At 61.7% G+C, this 21,412-nt stretch overlaps 1 protein-coding gene across 2 annotated transcripts; it reads left to right on the top strand.

The window, feature by feature from the left end:
* Nucleotides 1-9,491: 9,491 nt before the first annotated feature.
* On the top strand, nucleotides 9,492-18,776 carry LFNG (LFNG O-fucosylpeptide 3-beta-N-acetylglucosaminyltransferase). 2 transcript variants are annotated; one of them, XM_019757544.3, is made up of 9 exons: nucleotides 9,492-10,822; nucleotides 14,380-14,454; nucleotides 15,196-15,244; nucleotides 15,735-15,834; nucleotides 15,958-16,111; nucleotides 16,211-16,296; nucleotides 16,749-16,914; nucleotides 17,386-17,471; nucleotides 17,657-18,776. In XM_019757544.3, the coding sequence occupies exons 1-9, from the start codon at nucleotides 10,394-10,396 to the stop codon at nucleotides 17,721-17,723; spliced, it is 1,212 nt and encodes a 403-aa protein (XP_019613103.2). In that variant the 5' UTR covers nucleotides 9,492-10,393; the 3' UTR covers nucleotides 17,724-18,776. The 2 variants fall into 2 exon arrangements, with proteins under 2 accessions (XP_019613103.2, XP_019613104.2); XM_019757545.3 differs by lacking the exon at nucleotides 14,380-14,454 and having other exon boundaries at nucleotides 9,770-10,822.
* The last annotated feature ends 2,636 nt before the right edge of the window (nucleotides 18,777-21,412 follow it).

The raw sequence follows: 21,412 nt of genomic DNA, 5'->3' as shown, positions 1-21,412 counted from the left end.
CACGCACCCCAGCCCCGACCCCCACCCAGCGCTCTGACCTGGCCTCGGCCTCCCACCTTGGCCTGGCCGCCTCTCTGGGGAGCAAGGCTGAGGCCAGCCCAACCCGCCTCCTCCTTCCTAGTCTGCAGCTGTGCAGGAGGGAGGGAGCCAGCTTGGGCGACAGGAGCCAGCTCCGGGCGTGTATACACGTGGACACACGTGTCCTTTGCACATAGCTACACGCCCGCCAGCTCGCACGTGCAGACCCGCAGCCACCATGCCCCCACCCCACCCAGTGCACACACGGGCTCGAACACACGTGGGAAGGCATGTACATGTCTACACACATGTACGGACACATGTGCCCGGGGCACCAGAGGAGCACAGCAGAGCCTCTCTCTGCCACGCTGGGCACAATGTCCCCACAAAGCAGTCATCAGGACCACAGCTGGGGTGGGTGATGGTGACGATGGCTGGCATGTCCAGGCTGGGCCAGCTGAGGCAGCTCACCCACTTCCCACCAACCGCCCCACTGGCCAGGGAGGAAACGCAAGGCCTCTCCGTTAGGACCTGAAATTGTCAGCCTGTCCTGCCCTGCTTCTTCCTCTTCACAGCAGGGACTGGCCTTTGTCAGCCAAGGACAAGCCTGGCAACCTGAGCAGGGGGCTGGGGTAGGCCATGGCCGAGAGGGGCAGAAGAGGCTGAAGAAAGCCTCAAAGAGGTGGGGACGGGCTGGGGGCAGTGCCAGGGCTGCTGCACACGTGTGCAGGCCGTGCACTGACCAAGGATAAATGCAACCTATGCACTGCTCTCCAGGCTGCAAGGAGGGCACGTTTGTCCTTAAGAGGTGGCACTGGGCGGCGGGCAAGACGCCTGCAGGGGTCTGAGGACCCAGCGCGTGCACATCCCGGCTGGCATGGCTGGGCTCCATGCTTCCCCAGACAGTGTGTTGGCTGTGCCAGCATGTGCTCCCCCCAGGCCCGGGCCCCTATGGGCAGGGAAGCGCATCCCTGTCTGGCCCAGGATGCCTCGGTTCCCACGCCATCACAATGGCCACACAACAGGGGCTCCCCGGGGATGGAAGCTAATCACGGGCTATTGAAGACCTGAAAGCCGGTCCCTGCCCCGAGCCAACAGACGGCCCGGCCTGACACCCGATCCACCCACGCCCTCACCTCAAAGAGGGACACTGTCCGCCCAGGGCCCCCCACCCCACCGGCACACACAAGGAGGGAAACTGGGTCACTGGGATAGAGTGACAGCAATGGCAGGCGGGGACGAGACAGGAGGGGGGTGACTAGCCCTGGAGGATGCTCCAGGCCTGAAGAAGCTCTGCCCTGGGGCGTCCAGCCCTGCAGGGCCGGGGCCTGGGCTCGGAGCCCCAAGGAGGGCCTCCAGTTTGGGGGGCAGCTGATACGAGACCCCCAGATCTAGTTGGGGATAGAGCCAAGGCTGGAAACCCTCTCTTCCCATACCCAGAGAGGTGCTCATAGGCCATGCTGTGAACCGGGGTGTGGCGGCCAGGCCAGGCCCCTGCCGCCCCTCCTGGAGCAGCCTCTGGCCACAGGCCACCTGCCCACTGGTCTGGGACTCTCCAGCCGTGTTTGGTGTCCTGGCTGGAGCAGAGCTTTCCAGGGGCAGCCAGAGACAGTCAGACCTGGAGCAGTGGCCCAGACCTCTGTCTGGAGGTCAGTTCACCATGACCTCCCTGCCTCTGCCTCTCGTAGACCCTACTGGGGGTGGGGGCTGGAGCCTCAGTCCCACAGGGCTACAGGATTTCTTGGGGTTTGGGAGACACACAGGAGGTGCTTGCTTTCAGAGGTGGCTGGAGATGCATGCAACTATTGTGTGACCTTGGGCAGGGCCCTGACCTCTCAGGGCCTCCATCTTCCCATCCGTGAAATGGGACTTAGCTCTTTAAGGCCCCTTCTAACTCTCTGCCTGTCCAGAAAACTCTTAGCTCCATTCTGTCATGATTATCGAGCACTTCCTGGGTGCCATAATGTGAGCTGGGGGCTGGCAGGTACCCAGGGATAGACAAAAAGGGGGTGAGCCCGGGAGACTTTGCCAAAGAGGTGGCAACCGAGTGGGGAGGCTGGGACGAAGGTGCTGGGCCTACCAGGCCCAGCCGCTGGCTGAGAAGCCCTGAGGAACCGTTGGTTGGCTGAGCCCGGGGTGTGTAGGAGCAGGCACAGGAAGTCGGGAGGTTGGCAGGCAGCAAGTGCCAGAGGCAGGGCCAGAGCTCCCAAGCAGGTAGTGGGGCACCAAGGAGACTGTCAGATCAGAAGCCCATTTCTAGGATTTGGGGGCAAAGCCCTTGCGTCCATCTGAGGCCTCACTGCCAGCTCCTCACTCTGCTCCAGCTCCGGGCAAAGGAACTGGCCTGGAATTCCCATCCACCGCCCACCCCAGGCAACCAAGGAAACTGGGCTGAAGAGATGCAGGGGGCTCCAAGGTAGTCTGAGGGTGGGCCTTCTCAGCCTTGCCACAAGCTTGGTTCCACCCAGTCAGCTGGTCGGGAAGAGAAAGGGGTTGACACCCTGTCAGAAGGGCCATTGCCCGGGGCATGCCCACTCAGCTCCTTCCTGCAGCTTCCTCTGTCCGCAGGGAGGTTTATGATGTTAGCAGGGTTGCAAGCATTCCCCAGCCAGGTCCTCCCTCCCTGGGCTGTACCAGGGAGGGGTGCCTGGCAGATAGGAGGGCACTCCGAGAGTCCACTGGGGCATCTGTGCTTGTTGAATGGTGGTGAAGGACAGCACACGCCCAAGCGTGTTTTAGAACTGGGGTGGGGGCTGGGGCCAACCCCCCACCCCACCACTGTGTGACCCAGGCCAGCTCACTTCCCTCTCTGAGCCTCAGCTTCCTCATTTGCAAAATGAGACCGGGAGACACACCCTACTAAGCCTATGACCCCCGGAGCCCCCCACCCCCTCCATTTTCCTGTCCCCCCTCTGCCCCTGCCCTCTGGCTCCAACCCTCCCAGCAGTTGGCAGAGCCGGCTGGGGTACCCTTTTTATGAGGCCTGGTTGGCATCAAGCGGCACAGCCGGGGGGCTGTGGGGACCCTTTCATTTGAGGGGAGAGTCTCTGGGGAGCCCCCGCCCCAGCGTGGGGGCAGGAGTGGGGGGCCAGGGGAACTTAACCTGGCAGGCTCGTAGGCAATTCCGGCTGCTGCTTCTGTCAATACGCGCCTTCCTGTTTTGGAGATTAAACCTTGGCTGAGCAAACAGCGTTCAAGTAGGGCCCTCCCTGCCTCCTCCCCATCCCGCCCAAGCTGTCGCTGGAACCACCTGGAGGCTGTGGGGTAGCAGAGCCCTGAGGGGGCCCAGCTCTGCCTCCCCTGCCCTCACCAAGCTCTGGACCACAGCCCAAGCAGCCCAGCCTTGCCCCAGCCCCCACTGACCCTGCTGAGGCCACCCCCGCGGCTCCCCCGGAAGCCCCCTGTGTAATCCTTCCGCTCCCTGCGAGCAAACTGTCCCAGGAGCCCTGCCACTACATCCTCTGGCCTCATGTCACCTCCTCCAGGCACGGGGGCAGCCCTCCTGGGGCCTCACTGACAGCAGTGCCCACCTGTTACAGATCCTAGGCATGGCGGGACAGCTTCCCTGAGTGCCCCACCTCAGCCTCCTATATTGTGGGTTGGGAAATTCTTTGCTTGGGGCCTGTCTTGCACATAGTAGGACGTTTAGCAGCATCCCTGGCTTCTACCGGCTAGATGAGCGAGTCCTGCCTGACCCCCCCCCCCCCCGCAGGTGTGACAACGAAAAATGTCTCCAGGCATTTCCAAATACCCCCAGAGCCTCTAACCAAGCTGGGGTTGGGACCCTTGGGCCAGTCCCTGAAGATGTGTGTATTCACCAGGGCTGCACAGAGGGCAGAGCCTCTCAGGCCCAGTCTCTGTGCCTTCCCCTGCTCCCCCACCCCTCCCCACATGGGCCCACCCACCTCTCAGCAACCTGGCCCTGTGCTCCTCTGAAATGCCTCCCCAGAAGCTTTCCTGTTGGCAGGGCCTCCCAAGGAAGGGAGGAGGGAGAACAGAGGCCGAGGTGGCCCCAGACCCTTCTCAGCTTCCTCTCCCCATGGCCAACAAGGACACAGGCTGGGAGGGACAGACAGACACATAGGGAAGCTCACGGCTGACTCCTGTTGTCTGGGCTGGACCGCAGAGTGGCTTCCCCTGTAATGCAATCCAGACCACATACCTCTGGCTCACAAACCTTCTGCAGCTCCCCATTGCCTCCCAAGCCTGCCTCTGAGCCTGAACCCCGAGGTCCCTGCTCACCTCTCCAGCCTCATCTCCCACTGCTCCCCTACCCACACCCCCACCGAACCGCACCACCTCTCCAGACACCCCTCAGGTGGGCCCCTGTCCTGCCTTCCCACCCACCTCTGCCTGCCCAAAACTTCAAGCTTTTCCTAGAAGCCTCTTCTGAAGCCCCCTACACCCCAGCCCTGGCACACAATGGATTGTCCTTCACCCATGCCCTGGGCACACTTGGCTTTGACCCATCTTCTAGCCGCTCCCATCCTCTGCCTGTTTGGGGGACATCTGGGTGCCTGACGAGTCTTCCCGTCTAGACTAAGAGCTCCCTGGGGCCAGGGCTGTTCTGAGTCAGCTCCTAAACTCCTCGTAGCCAAGTACAGCCGGTCAGAGAGAAAGTGCCCAGGGATGCTGTCAGACGGACGGGTGCATGGGCAGACGGACAGACAGACAGGCAGGGAGAAGTATGGGTCCCACGGTGACAGCTTATCTCCTTGTGTGTGTGTGTGTGTGATTGCCACTCCTAGGCAGACCGCCTCCCCTGGCCCTCACTTCCGGGGCAGCCTGGAGTATATCTCAGTGCCATGTCCTCCTCCATCCCATCAGCCCGTATTAGAGGAGCCTGAGGTCAGGGAGATACAGAGATGAGCCCAGGATCACGCAGTATGCAGGGCCCCCTTTGAGCCAAGATTCTGACCCCTGCTACCTCCGTCAGTCCAGAGGCCCTCCTCCCACTGGTCCTGGGGTCTGGTCCCTTTGACGTGGGCCCTGGGTCATGCCTGGGGCCTGGCAGGCACCAAGGCAGCCCTTCTCCCCCCCTGCCTGTCCTGCCCACCCCTCGCTGCAGCACAAGCTGGCCATTCTTGGCCAGACAAAGGCCGGCTGGGGCAGAGCGTCTCTGGTGTCTCCCGGGAGGGTGTCTGGCCTCTGAAGGCCGTCGGTGATGGGTTCTGGTGGCCAGGGCTCTGCTCCTGAAGGCTGCAAATCAGATTAACCCAATCCAGCTCCAGCACAGACGGCCCTACATGGAGCCTCCGGGAAGAGATGCAGCTGCCAGGCCTAGGCCTGCCACCCTCCTGGTGTGCACAAACCCTGGCCCCAAGGCTGAGGGACAGCCCCCCCCCCAGCCTGACTTGCTATGGGGTCAAGGGCATGCCACCCCTCCTCTCTGGACCCCCATGTCCAATCTGCAAGACCAACAACAGTTTGAGTAAGACGTTTCGAGGCCTTCTTGAGGTGGTGTTTGGAAATGTTCCCAGTGCAGGGGATGCACACAGCATGTGGTCACTGAAGACTTCCATGGGCATCAGCCCCTGCCACCTGCCACAGCCCTGCCCTCAGGCTCCACGCCTGGTGCCAGCTCAGAGCTCTGTGAGCCGCCCTGCCAGGCCTCCTTACCCTGAGACCCATGGTCCTTGGGGCTGGGTGCTGGGGGCTCTGAGAGAGGCAGGGGAGCACTCCACATCCATCCGTCCACTGACTATCTGTCCATCCATCCATCCATCAGCCACTACCTCTTTCCATCCATCCATTCGTCCATCCATCCCTCTCCATCTGTTCACTCCCTTACTCACCTGTTCAGTGTTATTGAGCACCGTTTTGTGCCAGGCCCTGACGCAGAGCAGCATGTGGCCCGTCCTCACGGAGCTCCAGAATTGTTGGGGAGGCAGGCAGGAAAACAGGCAGTTGCAATCTCATGTGGTCAGTACCAGGATGCAGGGTATCATAGGGGTTTTGGAGAAGTTCTTGAAAGAGGTAGCACTTGGCTGGACTTGAAGGGTGACTCCTAAAGCCTTACTCAGCCCCCCAGGCCAAGTTGGCCTAACCACTCTGACCACACCAGGTCCCAGGGTCCAGGAAAAAGGGCCAGGCCACCAGTGTTTTACTCCTGTAGAGAATACCTACTCCCAGGCAGCCTGGGGTGGGCAGGGCAGGGCAGATGCCAGCCATATCCCTATTACAGAGTCAAATAAAATCTTGAGACCCACAGAGAGAAGGGAACTGTCCCAAGACCACACAGAGCGGGCTGAGGGTGAGGGGTTCTGAGCAGAGCAGGCGGGCAGACAGGGCTGGGCTGGGCTGGGGGCTCTATTAACAGCTGCAAGCTGTCTGTTCTTCTCATGGGGAGCAGTGCCCCCCCCCAGTTGCAGTAATGAGAGTCAGCTGCTGCCATTTGCTGTGCACCCCCTCCTGCCATAGAGTTTCTAAGCTAACCCCTCTCCATTTCCTCCCCTCCTTCCAGCAGTGCCTCTTGGTCCAGAAGCTTCTGGATTGCAGCCCTTGGTGGCCCCCATGGCCACACGACTCACTGCACCCCAGGAAGCCCACAGACACCCTCGCATCCAGGAGGCTCCCAGCCTGCCAGTTCTCCGGCGCCCTCACAGCAGCCTTCAGGGCAGGGATTCCGTGTCTGCTGGTCAGACGGGGCACCATGAGGCCTGCCTGCGGCCCCACTGCTCAGCTCCACCTTCCTGCCACCACATCGCAGTGGAGCTGGGGACAGTGTTTTCCCTCCCCCGGCTTAACTGCTCTGGTGAAGAAGACCGTTCCCGGGACGCTGAGCAGGAGTGCCTCGGATGACTTCCTGCGAGTTAATGGATCACCAATTATGTCTCTTGGTTCTTCCCAGAAAAGGGACAAGCCAGGGGAGGCCAGCCCCAAGGCACCCAGGAGGCCGTGGAGAAGGGACTTCCTGAACCCCGTGGGACTGACTCCAGCTGCTGAGGCTTCAGGCTGAGCTCCGACCAGGACAGTGAGCCTGAGCTCAGATGGGCACAGCACCACCTCTGAGCCTGATGGGGAGTCATAGCAGGGCCTCCACAGGCCTTGTTAGTCATGTAGGCCCCCTTTCCTCAGCTACCTCTCCACCCAAATGGGCAGCTCTCAGGACATTCAGCTGCCCGGCTGCAGGAGGTGGTGGAGGGCCTGTGCTGAGTGGAGGTCAGCTGTCCAGGAGACGCACAGACCCGTGACCCTGGCTGAAGGCCGGCGGCCTGCTTGTCTGACCCATTGCCCATGAGCACCTTACAAAACAGATGGTATGTCATCCTCGTGTTATGGGTGGGGAAACTGAGGCTCAGGGGAGGAACGTTCCAGGTCCAAGGTCTTAAAGGTGAGCAGTGGCCCCTCTGGGATTAGAAGGCAAGCAGTTTGCTCCAGAGGTCCCCAGCCCCTGGGCTGTGTCCATGTGACATGCCTGGAACAGGGCTCTGGTACAGCCTCCGCCCCCGAACCCCCTTCCTGAGGACCCTAAGGCCGCAAGGAGCTTCCTGGCAACCTGGTCAGTCCTCTCAGGCTCCCCATTTCCTGCCCTGAGCCCAGCACCTTCCTCCCACCCACTCCCAGGCTATTTGGCCCAGAGGGTCTCTGGAGGGAGCCTTTAGGCGTAGGGTGAGGGCAGGGGTGGGGAATGCCTCGGCTAGAGCTGGGCCTGGGGAAGGGGGAGGGGGTGGCCAGTTTTCAGACCTCAAGGAGTCACCACGAAATTCCATTCTCCTGACAGCAGAGAAATTGAATCACTCTTGCCAAAGCCGATGGCCCCCACAGGACGCTGAGGGCTCTGTCCTGCTGTTGCCTGACAGGCACTTGCACTCGGGACCCCCACTCTGACCAAGCCTGGCCTCAGAGAGGTGCAGGAAACCCCCTTCTGGGTTCTCACCTTGCCCCTGCCAGGCTGGGCCAATCCCCTCTGTACAGTTGCTCCTGCGCCCCTCACTCCCCGGGTACAAGGCAGCAGCCCCTGAGCCTCACCTTGCCTTTTGCATAATGGGCACATTGTTCCCACTGCTTGGTGTGTCAAAGTGCTGGGAGCATGAGTCAGAGCAAGCATGGGTGCTCTGGGGTGCCAGGCAGGGAATCCCACCCCCTGGGCTGGGGGCCACCGAGGGGCTGGCTCCCAGGACCTTGTCAGTGGGGGTATGAGATGGCATGGCTGTGTGCTGCTTGCCCTCCTGCTCTTGAAGAATGCTCAGACCTAGTGGGTACCACTGACTATTGATGCCACTGACCTCAAACCTAGGAACAGGGCACAGCTCACGCAAAGATTTCGGGACTCGATGTTGCTTGGGCTGGAAGGGGATGAGCAGGGATTCCAGGGGCCTGCACTGTCACAAGGTGTGTGGACACTGGGCCAGGACGAACGCAGAGGCAATAGGGACCCATGGACGATTGTGATCTGTGCGTGTGCGTGTGTGTAGGGGGATACGATTAGAGCTGAGTGGTTTCTGAGTGGAGAATAAATAAACCAGGTAGATTGGGGACAAGGAGATACAGAGGCTGGGGGGCCAGGACAGAGATGAAGGAGGTGGGGGAAAATCACCCAGATATGGGGTAGATAGGAGTTGCTGGTGGGGTGAGAACGTGCAGACCCTTCAAACCAGAGGCTGGGGCTGACCTGGGACTCAGCAGACTGTTTAGGGGCAGTCCACCCAGCCATCAGCCATCAGCCATCAGCCCTCGGTCCTTTTTCCTCCTGCCCACCCCCACCTCTCCAGCTGCCTAGAGGCTCCAAGGCTGGGGTCGGGATGGTGGGGGAGGGGTTTATGGCAGGAGGTGACACCACGGGAGACTTGTCACTTGGGCACAGCCAGCACCATCTGCTCAGGCCTCTGCCTGACGGAGGTGGTGCCTGCTAATTACCTGGCGTGGGTGACAGGAAGAGGCCTGGGAACCTCCATCCCCCACCCCATCCATGACAGAGGATCTGACGCCCTAAGAGCAAATGGGCCACAGCCTGCTGGGCAGGAGTCTGGGAGTGGGGCCAGACATCTTCTCAATAAATCTTTGTAGAGCGCCTACTATGTTCCAGGCCCTGTTCTCTTACACTTGGCATTCAGGTGGAGGGAGAGGGACCATGAAAGGGCATGTAAACTAAAAATGCCATTGCAGGCAGAGGGGTAAGCAAGAGCTGGGTGGGTACCTGGCCGGTGGTGAGAATGAGCGCTAAGGGGTAAACAGTGTAGCTTGCCTAGCCTTGGTGGTCACGGAGCCGAAGAGAGAGGGAAGGGAGGTGCAGCCAAGCGGAGAGCCGCCCCTCGCTGTGCTTCCGGAACATGCTGCGGGCAGAGGGCTCGGACCCCGGTCCCAGGCTGGGGGGCCCTTGGGCACTTCCGGGCCCCTCACCCTTCACCATCAACTGGGACTGCAGGCGCGCATTCCTGCCACCCCTGCTCGTGCGGTGGGCCGGGCCGACCCGTGGGAAGGGCCGGGGGTGGGGGCCGCCGTGTGCCGGGGAGGCGGGGCGGGGCACAGCTGGGCCACATCTGGCCCGAGCGCGGAGGGACCAAATGGAACAGAAGGCCGCCTTTCATCCCGCGCGGGGCGGGGCGACCTTATTTTCATCTCGCCAAGGGACGCCCGGAGGATTTCGGGGGAACCAATACCCCGACGTTGGTCCAGGACTCGAGGAAATTAGCTCGAGGGTGGAATTTGGTACAGGTGCCTTCTCGTTGGAACCTCGCGTATCCACCTGTGGCTCAGGTAGCTAAGCGCCTCCTCCATATTTATAACAGCTGCCCAGGACCCAACGCTCAGGTCCACCCAGGCGCCGCCCCAGTGACTTGGCCAGCACCATCCCATGCGGAGGAAGCCAGGCTTCGGGAGGGGAAGTGCACAGCGAGGAAGTAAGGACGTCCTTTGAGGGACGATTGAGCCTAAGGCCCCTGTCCCAGAATCCCGGTCACAGCGCCGAGGGCGCGCCCCTCCGCGTGCCAGGCGCCAGGGTGCAACCCCCGCCGGCGTTGGCCAGCCTGCGTTTCCTCTTCAGGGCCACCGGGGCCGGCTGGGACCAAAGCCCCACGTCTCTCGGCTGCCCGCGGAGGGCGACCCGGGAGGGGCGGGGCATGCACATGAGCACTGAGGGAGGGGTCTGCGGCGCCCTCTCCTCAGTTCCCAGGCCCCCGCAGCGGCCCCACGTGGGCGCTGCAGGGTCTGGGGGCAACCCGTGCGAGGCCCCGCCCCGGGAGCCAGTGAGCGCGTGGCGGGGGCGGGGCTTGGTTGAGGCCCCGCCCTCGGGGAGGAGCCAGAGCGGCGAGGTTTAAGGCCTCAGGGCGCTGGCGGTGCTCTGCTGGACGCGCTGCTGGACCAGGGATCCTCCGCGCGGGTGTGCGGGGCAGCGCGCACCGGGCAGGGCGCACGGGGCAGGGCGCACCCCACAATGCTCAAGCGCTGCGGCCGACGCCTGCTGCTGGCGCTGGCGGGCGCGCTGCTCGCCTGCCTGCTGGTGCTCACCGCCGACCCGCCGCCGCCCCCGGAGCCCGCCGAGCGCGGCCGGCGCGCGCTGCGCAGCCTGGCGGGCCCCGCGGGGGCGGCCCCGGCGCCGGGGCTGGAGGCGGGGGCGGCGCCCGGAGCCCTCGCCCGCGAGGTGCACAGTCTGTCCGAATACTTCAGCCTGCTGACCCGCGCGCGCAGAGACGCGGGCCCACCGCCCAGGAGCGCCTTCCGTCCCGCCGACGGCCACCTGCGGCCCCAGTCGGAGCCGCTCACGCCCCTCGACGTCTTCATCGCGGTGAAGACCACCAAAAAGTTTCACCGCGCGCGCCTGGACCTGCTGCTGGAGACGTGGATCTCGCGCCACAAGGAGATGGTGAGCCCCGCGGCTTGGGGCGGGCGGGGTAGGGGGCTCTGTCTTGTCCAGCTGGTGGCAGTATCCGATGGGCGCCAGGCTGCATCTCTGCCCAGCCACTGGGAATTTGTGCTGGTAGTGACGCCAGTCCATCCCCTTCCAGCCCAGTTTGCCTGGTGGGGCCACCCTCCCCATACAGTTGTGGAAGTGTTGGACGGGGACCCGTCCCCAGCGCACTGACCTTACACCAGTGCCAATGCTTGGGGTTTGTGCCTGTGATACTTCTGATCCTCCAAACATTGGAGCACATTAATAGGACGTTATTGTCCCCAAACCTCCCCAAGCCAGATTCCACATGGGCATCAACCATGGGCTCAGAGGTGGAATGGGGGGTTAGGACCCCAGGACACAGGGCCGTCCCCTCCCCCACCCCAATCTTTGCTATGGGATGGGGGACAAGTCGTTCCTGACGATAATCTGAGTTGGGGGTCGGTGTTGGTGAGCTCTGGGGAGTACATTTCACAAGACAAAGAGCCCTGGGTTTGGGGGTTTGTGTGGAGACCCTCTCCCTGCAGTGCAGGATTCTGGAGCCTGGAACCTTGTGCTTGATACACCCTAGTTGAGCATCAACTTCTTACAGACACATAGTAAAGACACACCCCAATTTGAAAATCTCCCTCAAGGCTGCAGAAAAAACGGTTGGATGGGGGCTGGACCAGTTGGATGGGGGCTGGACCCGGGCAGAGTGTGGGCCCTGCCAGGGGAGGGGTGGTGAGGGAATGTTCCTGGGCTGGGAGATTCAAGGGACTAACTGGCCATTTGGGGTGAGGAACCCTTGACTAGTACAGAGTTCATTCTCTGTACCAGACACAAGAGAAGACCCCACACCTTTTCCTCCCTGTTTAAATCACCCAGGCCTGGGGCCTTCTGGCCTTGCTGAGTCCTGTTTTGGGGCAGGGCCCTGGTGAGGTCATGACTAGGACTAGGGGGCAGGGTCCCGTCTGGTCCCAGTGTGGGGATGGGGGACCCCGGGAACCCCATGGTAGTCTCCTGGGAACACAGTGTGCCTTTCCCAGGGGCTCAGCGGGCCAGTGGGAGGGGGCCGTGGGCACGGGTTTTGTTTGGCGGCTGGGCCGTTAGGATTCCCAGCGCCAGGCGGCTCTCACGCCGGCCTCGGGCAAGGTAACAAAGCCCCTTTCTCCAGCCCAGAAAGGCGTCCGGCCTCTTGTGTGCAGCTATGCGCTCCATGGGAACCGCCGCTGGCGCTGGCCACTCAGGTTGCCTGGAGATGAGGGGCCTACAGTCCCCCCCCACCCCACATCCCTAACTGACAGTCCTTGTGGGGCACCGTTCATGAGCCAGGCCCCTCCCCCTGCTCTGCCTCCCTGCTGTGTGACCTTCAGCAGCGTTCAGCCCTCTCTGGGCTGCCACCTGCTCTGAGCATCTCTCCTCTTGGACTTTGGGAGTTTTCTCCAGCAGAAGGAATGTGGTTGGGGGTCTCAGGTACAAGTTCCAGCTGAGCTGGGTGATCTTGGGCAAGACCTGGGGCCTCTCTGAGCCTCAGTCTCCTCAGCTCTGAAATGGGGAAAGCAGTGCCCTTCCAATACTGTGTTGTGAAAGGACTGGGGAAACCTGGAGGTAGGGAGTGAGCCCAGCGTGCACTCAGTTGGGGTGGGCGCCGTCACTCCCACCCAGCTGGAGGACCACTCAGCTTTCCTTCTCGCCTCTGACCCCACCTAGGAGAAGCCAGATCTGCCCCCAGCATCAGCTCACATCGCAGCACCAGGAGCCGTTCTTATGGTGTATTGTCGGGGAGGGGTCCTCGAAACTGTCACAGCAGAGGGTACTCCTTCCTCTGCCAGCCCTGTGTAGGGTGATTCAGACCCAGTCTGATGGGGGAGAATCAAGGAAGTCAGGGCTGTGGTGGGGGAAACCCAGAGAGGCTGTGTGAGCTGAGAGTGGGCATCTGACCCACGTGGTGGGTGGGGGGGAGACTTCCTGGAGGAGGTGCCATTTGAGCTAGACTGAGAGTAGAAAATGCCCAGAAAGGGCAGTCTGGGCACATAAGCACGAGCAAGGGGGAAGTGCGAGAAATTTCCAGAAATTGCAGTGCAGGGTGGGGGGGCCAGGGTCAGAAGGGGCCACAAGTGATGGGCCTTGAAGTCCAGGAGGAGGGGCTGGGCCTTTGGCCCACACGTTACTCCCCCACCCCTCCCAGGAGTGGGCCAGGCTGTGGCAGTGGTAGCGGCCACAATGGTTGGGGGAGAGCTTGGCATCCTGTGTTTCTTTGAATCGCAGCTCCGGGAACAATGCAGCTTCCTGTGGGTGTCCCCCCTCCTGCCCTCCGCCAGCCCTGTTGCCCTGCTGCCCTGCTCTTCCTTCTTCAGACCCATTGTTGGGGATGTGGGGAGGGGGCTTGGGGGGGGTCCCTGGAAAGCATGGCCCCACTGGATTAGCACCACCTCTGCCCCAGGATATGACCACAGGCTGGAGGTTGCCCCTGTGGCCTCAGTTTCCCCACTTGGGTGGTAATGGTGCCCACCTCTAAGGGTACTTTGCTCTGGGCACAGGTGAGCACCTCTTGCGCCCTTTTTACAGAGCGGGGAAACTGACCCTCTGAGCAGTGGGCGAGGCGCGCCAAGCAGCCTGTCCCTCCTGCTGGTTGCTGTGATGTGGTGAGACAGGAGGCCAGGCACCCTCCCCCCACTGCCCCACCCTCACAAGCACTCCTCCGGAACAAAGGTGACTTTAATCTCTGTAGCCTTGGGCCGGGTTTTTAGGGCACCACTAAAGCGCGGGAGAACAGGCCTCCTTGATCTCATTAAGAAAGCATTTTCCTTTTAATGCAGTGGCATTGGTGTCTGCACGGGCCCGGCCTCCGCCTCCCACGGCATTCCTGGGCTGAGATGCTGGGGAGCGGGTGGGGGGCTGGGTGCGAGTCTGTGCGTGCGGGCCGCCTTGGGGTGTCTGCTGGGCTCTGGAAGGAGGGGTACGTATGTGGAGAGGGTGTAGATGTGGCCTGCCACCCCCTTAGCTCTAAGCCTGGGATCCATAGCTTGTGGCCACACCCCAGTGTGTGTTCGGGTCTGGGGTCAGGCTTAGGCAAGGAGCTGGGGCTGCCCAGGTGAGGGTGGGTCCCCAGGTCCCCATGTGTGCACATGCTAGATCCTCTCTAGGACCCGTTTATGCACAGAAGGAAACCGAGGCCTGGCAGGCCTTGAGGCGGGGGTCTCCTGCAGCCTTTGCTCTGAGCACCCCCACGGCGCCCCAAGCTTTGCACTCAGCCGTGCCTGGGTGCGCCGGGCGGCACGCGCTGGGCGGGCGGGGCAGAGGAAGGAACATTCCTCCCGTGTGCCGACCGGCCCAGGCGGGCGCCGGCAGCTCCTGGCCCCTCCCCGTTGCCCCCCTTCCTTGAAGCGATCCTGGCAGGGGATGGCCCTGTGCTGGCACAGGTGGAGCCTTGATGTGGCTTGGGCAAGGCCTGTCTTCAAGCCCGGTTTCCTTGCCCAAGCAACAGCAGGGGGATGCTGTCAGCATGGGTGCCCAGGGCACTGATCCTGGGGCGGGGGCACGTGCAGCTTCCTGCCTCATCCCTGCGGACGGGACGGACGGCGTCTCCAGAGAACGGCAGTGGCTCCATTGGCTCAGAGAAGGTGACCTGCCCACCGGTCACAGCCAGGGGCGTGGGGGGCCCTGGCTTGAAAGCCCAGCCCTGAGGACTGCTGTGCCCTGGCCGCACCCCTGCCCACCGGACCTTGCACCCAGCCCAGCCCAGTTAACCAGGCCAGCTGTATGGTAATAGGCAGCCGGCCACTCCTGCTTAACGCGGCCGAGTTAAGGCCAGCCCTGCGCCCTCTCCCGCAGCCCGGTCGGGATAAAGCTGGCGGACAATGCCTGGTGATTCATCCTCCCTCCAGGCCCTTTGTCCGCCAGGGCTTGGCAGCCGCCCAGCAGAGGCCTTTGTCCTCCACTGATTGAGACTTGGCTTCCCAAAGCCGACCTCCTCTGCCTATCCCCCACCACCCTCTGCCCCCTCCCACAGGCCGGTTGCTGTGTCAATAAGGGTGTGTGCCCTGCCAGGTGTGCAGGGCGGTCCTGGAGCTGGTTACCTGGCAGGTGGGCGGGGCACCCCACCTGGCTCGTGCCAGCACAGCTACCAGGTGACCTTGGGCCCAGCTGTCGACATGGGGGGGTGGGGTCTGCATAAGCCCCAGCTCTGCTTCCACTCAGGTTGGGCACGACCCCCTGCTCTGTACACGTGGGGAAACTGAGGCTCAGAGAAGGGTGGGGAGTGGGCATGACTGAGCTGTAGATGCTGAAACCCCAGGATGCCCAGCCCCGGACCCCCACAGTGGCCCGGGGTAGCCTGTTCCAGGCCATGTTTCTCCTTCCAGACGTTCATTTTCACCGACGGGGAAGATGAGGCCCTGGCCAGGCACATGGGTGAGCCCTGGACTTGGGGAGGCGAGGGGGGCTGCCACTCCCAGGAGGAAATCCTCTCCCCACCCCCCTTATGAAGAGGTCACAGAGGCCACGGGCCTGGGAGGGCACTTCACTCCACTGCTTTGCTCTGTGTCCCGACCCCCCACTCGCTCCCCCCCATAATTCTCATGCAAATGAGGCCCTTTCAGCTCTGGGGCCCCTTTGAGCAACAGGTGTCGGGTGCTGGGAAAAAGCCTCCAGAATGGGCAGGGGCGGGACAGGGTTGGGCTGGGGTGGGGAGGAGGGGTCTCCAGGCCTGTGTCCTGCACTGGGGAGGGGGCTGAGCGGGAGAGCCTTCTGCAGGTCACCGCTTGAACCCAAGGCGCCCTGGGACAGACAGCCCCCTGCTCTACCCTGCTCTGTTCTCATGGGGCTGCTGTGTGACTCCAGGACAGGCTGCCCTCTCTGAGCCAGCTCGGGCCAAATTACAGCCCCATCCCCTTGTCCACAGACAATGTGGTCAATACGAACTGCTCGGCTGCCCACAGCCGCCAGGCCCTATCCTGCAAGATGGCGGTGGAGTATGACCACTTCATCGCGTCCGGCAGAAAGTGAGTGTTGGCCTTTGGCTGGACCCAAGGAAAGCCCCCGTCCAGGCTCCTATCCCAGCAGGACCCACCCTTGGCACCGCGTGAACCCCACTCAAACCCCTGATGGCCCTGCCTTACCCCCAGGTGGTTCTGCCACGTGGACGATGACAACTACGTCAACGTGCGGGCCCTGCTGCGCCTGCTGGCCAGCTACCCCCACACACAGGATGTTTACATCGGCAAGCCCAGCTTGGACAGGCCCATCCAGGCCACAGAGCGGGTCAGCGAGAATAAGATGGTGAGTGGTCTGTCCGCTCACACCTGAGCTAGCGGGTGGAGGCTGAGGGTGCCCCTGCAGCCTGGGGTGGGGGTCTCACCACGTTGCCCCCTCCCACAGCGTCCTGTCCACTTCTGGTTTGCCACTGGCGGGGCTGGCTTTTGCATCAGCCGTGGGCTGGCCCTGAAGATGAGCCCATGGGCCAGGTGAGTGCCCTGGGGCACAGGTGGGGCTGTTGGGCCAGCCAGATGGCCCTAGGTCTCAGGGCTCCCCCAAGTGGGGCCTGCCGTGGGTCCCCAACCTCACATGCGTGGGCAGGTTGAGTCATGGTCCCCACCACTTCCCATCTCCAGCCAGCAGGCCCCAGTCGGTTAGCACCCACGACCCCTTGCTGCACCCAGCAAGCCCTGACTCGCAGAAAATTATCAAGCTGGTGCAAAGGAGGGTTTGGTGTTGGGCTCAGGGAGGGAAATGGGGAGCTGCCAGCAGGAGAGCCCGTTAGGGACACAGATGTGGTCTGCACCCTGCTGCATGGGGCTCATTCACCACCTCTCTGCGCCCGGCTTCTAAGCTCTGTGAGACTGCTGCCTGGCGGAGTCCTGCCCAGTGGGCCTCAGGCTCCTGTCTCTGCTCATATTCTGGCCCTTCCCTCCCACAGTGGGGGCCACTTCATGAGCACAGCCGAGCGGATCCGGCTGCCGGACGACTGCACCATCGGCTACATTGTGGAGGCCCTGCTTGGCGTGCGTCTCATCCGCAGCGGGCTCTTCCACTCCCACCTGGAGAACCTGCAGCAGGTACCTGCCTCGGAGCTCCATGAGCAGGTGTGCTTACCTGGGGGCCCAAGAAGGGATGGGCGGGGGCGGAGTGCAGGGTGGGGGGTCAGTTTTAAATATAGAGGTCAGGAAGGGCCCCACTGTTGGCCACCACCTACGCACCCCAATCCCCCCACCGGTGTGGGCCCACTCACATTCTCTAGTCCGTCCTTCCCATCTTTTGTCTGCACAGTGACACATCTACTCTGTGCTTTTCAGGTGTTTTCCTGCCTTTGGGGGTATTCTCTTGCCACAACTGGCAACTTGGCCAGCCCCAGCCGAGGCCCCACTTTGGACTTTGTTCCCGGGGTATGCAGAGCAAGTGGGGTGTGGTGTCACGTGGCTCATTGGCCTCCCTTCTTGGTCCAAGGGGGGAGGCAGAAGGCAAGGCTGTTCCCCATTCAGAGCCACAGGGCCAGACTCGGGCAGGGCTGAGGGCCTCGGGGCCCCTCCCACCATCACGCTGCCCTGTCCACACAGGTAACCCTGAGCTACGGCATGTTTGAAAACAAACGGAACGCTGTCCATGTGAAGGGGCCCTTCTCGGTGGAGGCTGACCCATCCAGGTGAGGAAATAGGCCCAGATGGGGCGGGGGCTTACGTAAAGTCTGCTGAAGGTCTGGTGGAACTAGAAGTGGGTGTCAGCCAGCACCACACTATAGTGTCCCAGGACCCATGGTGCTGTGGGTCTGAATATGGGTGCTTACCACCCCCACCCCACACGGACCACCCCCCCACTCTGTCCCCACAGGTTCCGCTCCATCCACTGCCACCTGTACCCGGACACACCCTGGTGTCCCCGCACCGCCGTCTTCTAGCAGCCTCGGCTGAGACCCGGTCCCGGGTGCCCCTGGTATCCAAAGGGCCCGGGAACCCCTGTTGTGCCACCCTGGCCTTGTCCTTCGAGGCTCCCAGGGCTGTGCCTCCATGTGTGTACTATGTGCCCATCTGCGTAGCAGACACTTGGGCAGTTCTCTGCCAAGGAGCAGGCACCAGTGCCACTTGTCTGCCTTTCCACGCTCCGTGGGTTAGGCAGAGCCCTAGCCACGGAAGGATTTGTATGTCTGAGGTCACTCTGAGGGCAGTTCGATGTTATTTCGGTGGGGTCTTTGGCAGTATGGGGATCAGGCTGTTCTGCAGAGCTGTGTGGGCGCCTTCCTCTTCCTGCCCCGCCTCAGCCCCCAGGACAGTGAGCCATGCTCAGTGCAGGGAAGCTGGGTGTGGGGAGCAGTGGCCCAGTCCCCTCTTCACACTGACCTCTGGCCTGGGCACTGTGGCTGAGCAGCAGCAGCCCCTGCCCAGGCCCAGCGGCTCCGTTCAGCCCCCAGTGGCCATGTGGCTGGGTGGACAGTGGCTCTCCCCAGCCCTCTGTGCCTCTCAGAGGTCTTCCCTTTGTCTCCCCAGGATGGGGGGGTCAGAGCTGAGCATTTTATCTCCTCTCCAAAGTAGAGAGAAAGTCGCCCATAGTGGGTGTGTCTGTAAATATTGTGACAGTATTTTTTTACTGTGCTTGTTTTTCAAAAGGGGGGTGGGTATAAAGTAGGGTGTTTTGTCTTTGTTTTGGGGGAGCTGGGAGGGTGTTCTTTAATCTTTTCTGTGGATCAGAAAAAGCAGAAGCCACACTTGGGATCCTCTTTGTGGTGAAAGCGGGCAATCTCACACTCTGGGTATTTCTGTCCCTGGCATCGGACCTGTCTCCCGCTGGCTGGCGCACCTAGCCCAGGGTGTGTGTTCTGTCTTCTGTTTTTCTTTCTGCAAAGACATAGCTAGGAAAGTGAACAATAAGGGAAAAGTTCTCAGGGAATTGGAGTGTGGTTGCTATGGTGATGTCCTTTGCTGTGAATAAAGGTGCTCTTTGGGGCAATCCAGGGGTCCTGGTCTTGGCTGGGTGAACCTGAGGTACAGGTCGTCTGAGGTGGCTCCAGGCGCCTGGGGACTGTCCTTTGCACACGCTCACATGGGAGAGGTGAGGAGGGAAGCCCGTGGGTGCGGAAGGGAACTTGGGATCAAAATAGCTACTTGCGCGTGCCTGGGAGGCGCAGTCAGGGGGTCACGGAATTTAGGTCCCCTGAGAGTAGGGCCCCTCAGGCTGTGTAGCCCCAGCCTGTGCGGACCAACCCTGCTGGCCGGGGAGTCAGCCCTCCCTGTAGGATGGCCGGGGGTGCTGTGCTGGGCCTGGGACCTCCTTATCTGGCTTCATCCCCGTCACATGCCCACAGAGGCCACATTGCTGTCCTATTTTGTAGGAAGGGAAACAGGCTCAGAGCAGAAGATGCCCCAGGTGCAGGGGGAAGCGCTGCACCTCGGAGGCTGGCTGGGCCTTGGACCCTGCCTCGTCTCTGTGAGAGGCCTCCGTGCCCACCCCTGCCTGGACAGGCTCAGGCGGCTGTGCCAGCATTCACACTGCCGTTTTCGTCAGAAGGTAGCTCCTCCTCGGTGCCCTTTCTTCCTCAAATCAAGACTCGGAGGATGGCAGGAGTCTGGAGGGCTGCTGCAGCGTCTGCCGGGGAGTTCCCTGTACCCCCACACGCACGCAGCAGGGGCGGCCTCACTTCCTCTTCCTCACTCTGAGCCAGACCTCCCTGGGGGCTCTGGCTGGCTACTGGCCTCAGGTTCCCTACTCCACATCCCCACTCTGCCCCAAGCTCAGTCCGGTCAACATATTAAAAAGCAAAGTCATTTCGCTTCCTCTTTCTGTAAGGGGCCTGAGGTGACCTCTAAAAATGGTTCACTGGTCACTTGACCCAGAAAACCCCACAAAATCATGCATATCAAGAGGTTCAAATCTTTGTGTTCACTTAACACTCATAAAACTCCCCTGGCCATCAAGGATATGCATATCCAAAAAGCCACCAAGTGTCTGAAGGATGTCACTTTACAGAAGCAGTCTGTGTCATTCTGTCATTACAATGGTGGAATTGGTAGGTGTGCCCAGGCCAAACAGCTGGACGCAGGGTTGGTGGCCCAAAGGGTGCTGGCTTTTTGCTGTACACACTTAAAAATGCAGAGAGGAGCATTGAGCTTTGGGGTTTAGACGTAGACTGGTCATTGAGCACAGCCAGGTGAACACCCCCCCCAAGACGTGCCATTCATGGACTGACCGTGAGGAGCTCCCCGCCACACTGATGTGCTCCCTGAGAGGAGCTTGCACAGAAGAAAAAGATAGCCCAGAAGAAACAAAAACTAAATTAATCAAATAAATGCTAATAAGAATAAAAGCAGGAAAAAAAGCAAAGTCACATGAAACGTGCCTCCCTTCCCCACCCCTGACCTGCTGGGGGCAGAATGCCAGCCCCACCCTACCAGTCACAGGCTCCCATCCTCCACTTCCCCAAGCTGGGACACACAGGACCTTCACATTCTTGCGGGTGGCTGCTCTGGCCTGGGGGCAACTGGCCAGGGCCTGACCCCATCTTGCCTTGAACAGGCCTGAGTCAGCAGCGTGTGGCTTCCAGAAAGCCTTGGAGCAGCTTTCCTGGGGGGTGGGCCATGACTGGTACACGGGCGGGAAGGAGGGCCCCTTGTATCACACGGCCAGACCACTGTGTGCCACGCTGGGTGGAGGCAGTGGTCACATCTGATGACGCAGCGGGAGTGACAGCCCAACTGCTGCCGAGTGCGGGCAGAGGCCATGGGCCTCCTTCCTGCCGGGGTGAGTCAGAGGAGCCCAGTTAGAGCCAGGGCCCCAGTGCCGCCTCTGGCAGCTGGCATCAGCCTCTCAGAGCTGGCGGGGCCCTGGGGCACAGGTGTGGCTGTGCGGCCCTGTCTGAACACGTGGACCCTCATCAGAGCTGGGGCCATCCCGACTGTCCCCGAGCGGGGACAGCAGTGCAGAGGGGTACTGGGCAGGATTGGGAGGATGCCCTGCCCTTCCCAGAGCCTTGACCTCTCCATCTGAGAAATGGGGAAAAACAAATGCAGCTTCATTCCTGGTGCTCTGGGCCTGGGAGGGCCCACAAAGCAGCCCAGGCCAGCGGCAACACGGCCCTCTCCTCTTCTGAATGAGAAGCTGAGGGAGGAAGGGACGATCTTCTTCTCAGAAGGAGAGGCAGGTCCCGGAGGGGCCTTCCAGGAACTGGGCAGCTGCTTTCTTCCACCCACCACCCTCAGGGCTGTGAGGAAGGGGGCCCTCCCCCACGAGATGAGTCATGGAGGCAGACGAGGTGACCTCACCATACCCCACCCTCCAGTGGCATCATCGTCCCCAAACCACACACTGGGCTGGTGGCTGGTTGGAGAGGGTCCTCACTGGCCCAAGGGGCTCCATGTTCCCAGCCTGGCTCATCCCAAACTGCTGGTCAGTCGTGCCCTTTCAAGAATAAGGGGTAGAAACAATGCTGGGGGCTGCTGGAGCCCCCTCCCCACAGCTTCCATGCTGCTAGGCAGGCAAGTGCCAGGTCTGGGAGGAGTTCAAGGGGTGCCACGGTGGGGTCTCTCCCTGCTCAGTTTAAACAGACTTCCTTTCACCCAGCCTATCATGGCAGACTTCCCCAAAGAGGCATCTGAG

Source organism: Rhinolophus sinicus, chromosome 5 (assembly GCF_057876585.1).
Source record: "Rhinolophus sinicus isolate RSI-liver-muscle chromosome 5, RSI-T2T, whole genome shotgun sequence".
NCBI classification, from domain to species: Eukaryota; Metazoa; Chordata; class Mammalia; order Chiroptera; family Rhinolophidae; genus Rhinolophus; species Rhinolophus sinicus.
This window is presented reverse-complemented; position numbering and strand designations above follow the sequence as displayed.

What these genes read in the sequence shown, in the direction of transcription:
- LFNG (XM_019757544.3), top strand. Translation starts at nt 10,394, where the DNA reads ATGCTCAAGCGCTGCGGCCGACGCCTGCTGCTGGCGCTGGCGGGCGCG. An exon ending in GCTCCATTGGCTCAGAGAAG is followed by an intron (nt 14,455 to 15,195) that starts GTGACCTGCCCA and finishes TTCTCCTTCCAG; the next exon opens with ACGTTCATTTTCACCGACGG. An exon ending in AAGATGAGCCCATGGGCCAG is followed by an intron (nt 16,297 to 16,748) that starts GTGAGTGCCCTG and finishes TCCCTCCCACAG; the next exon opens with TGGGGGCCACTTCATGAGCA.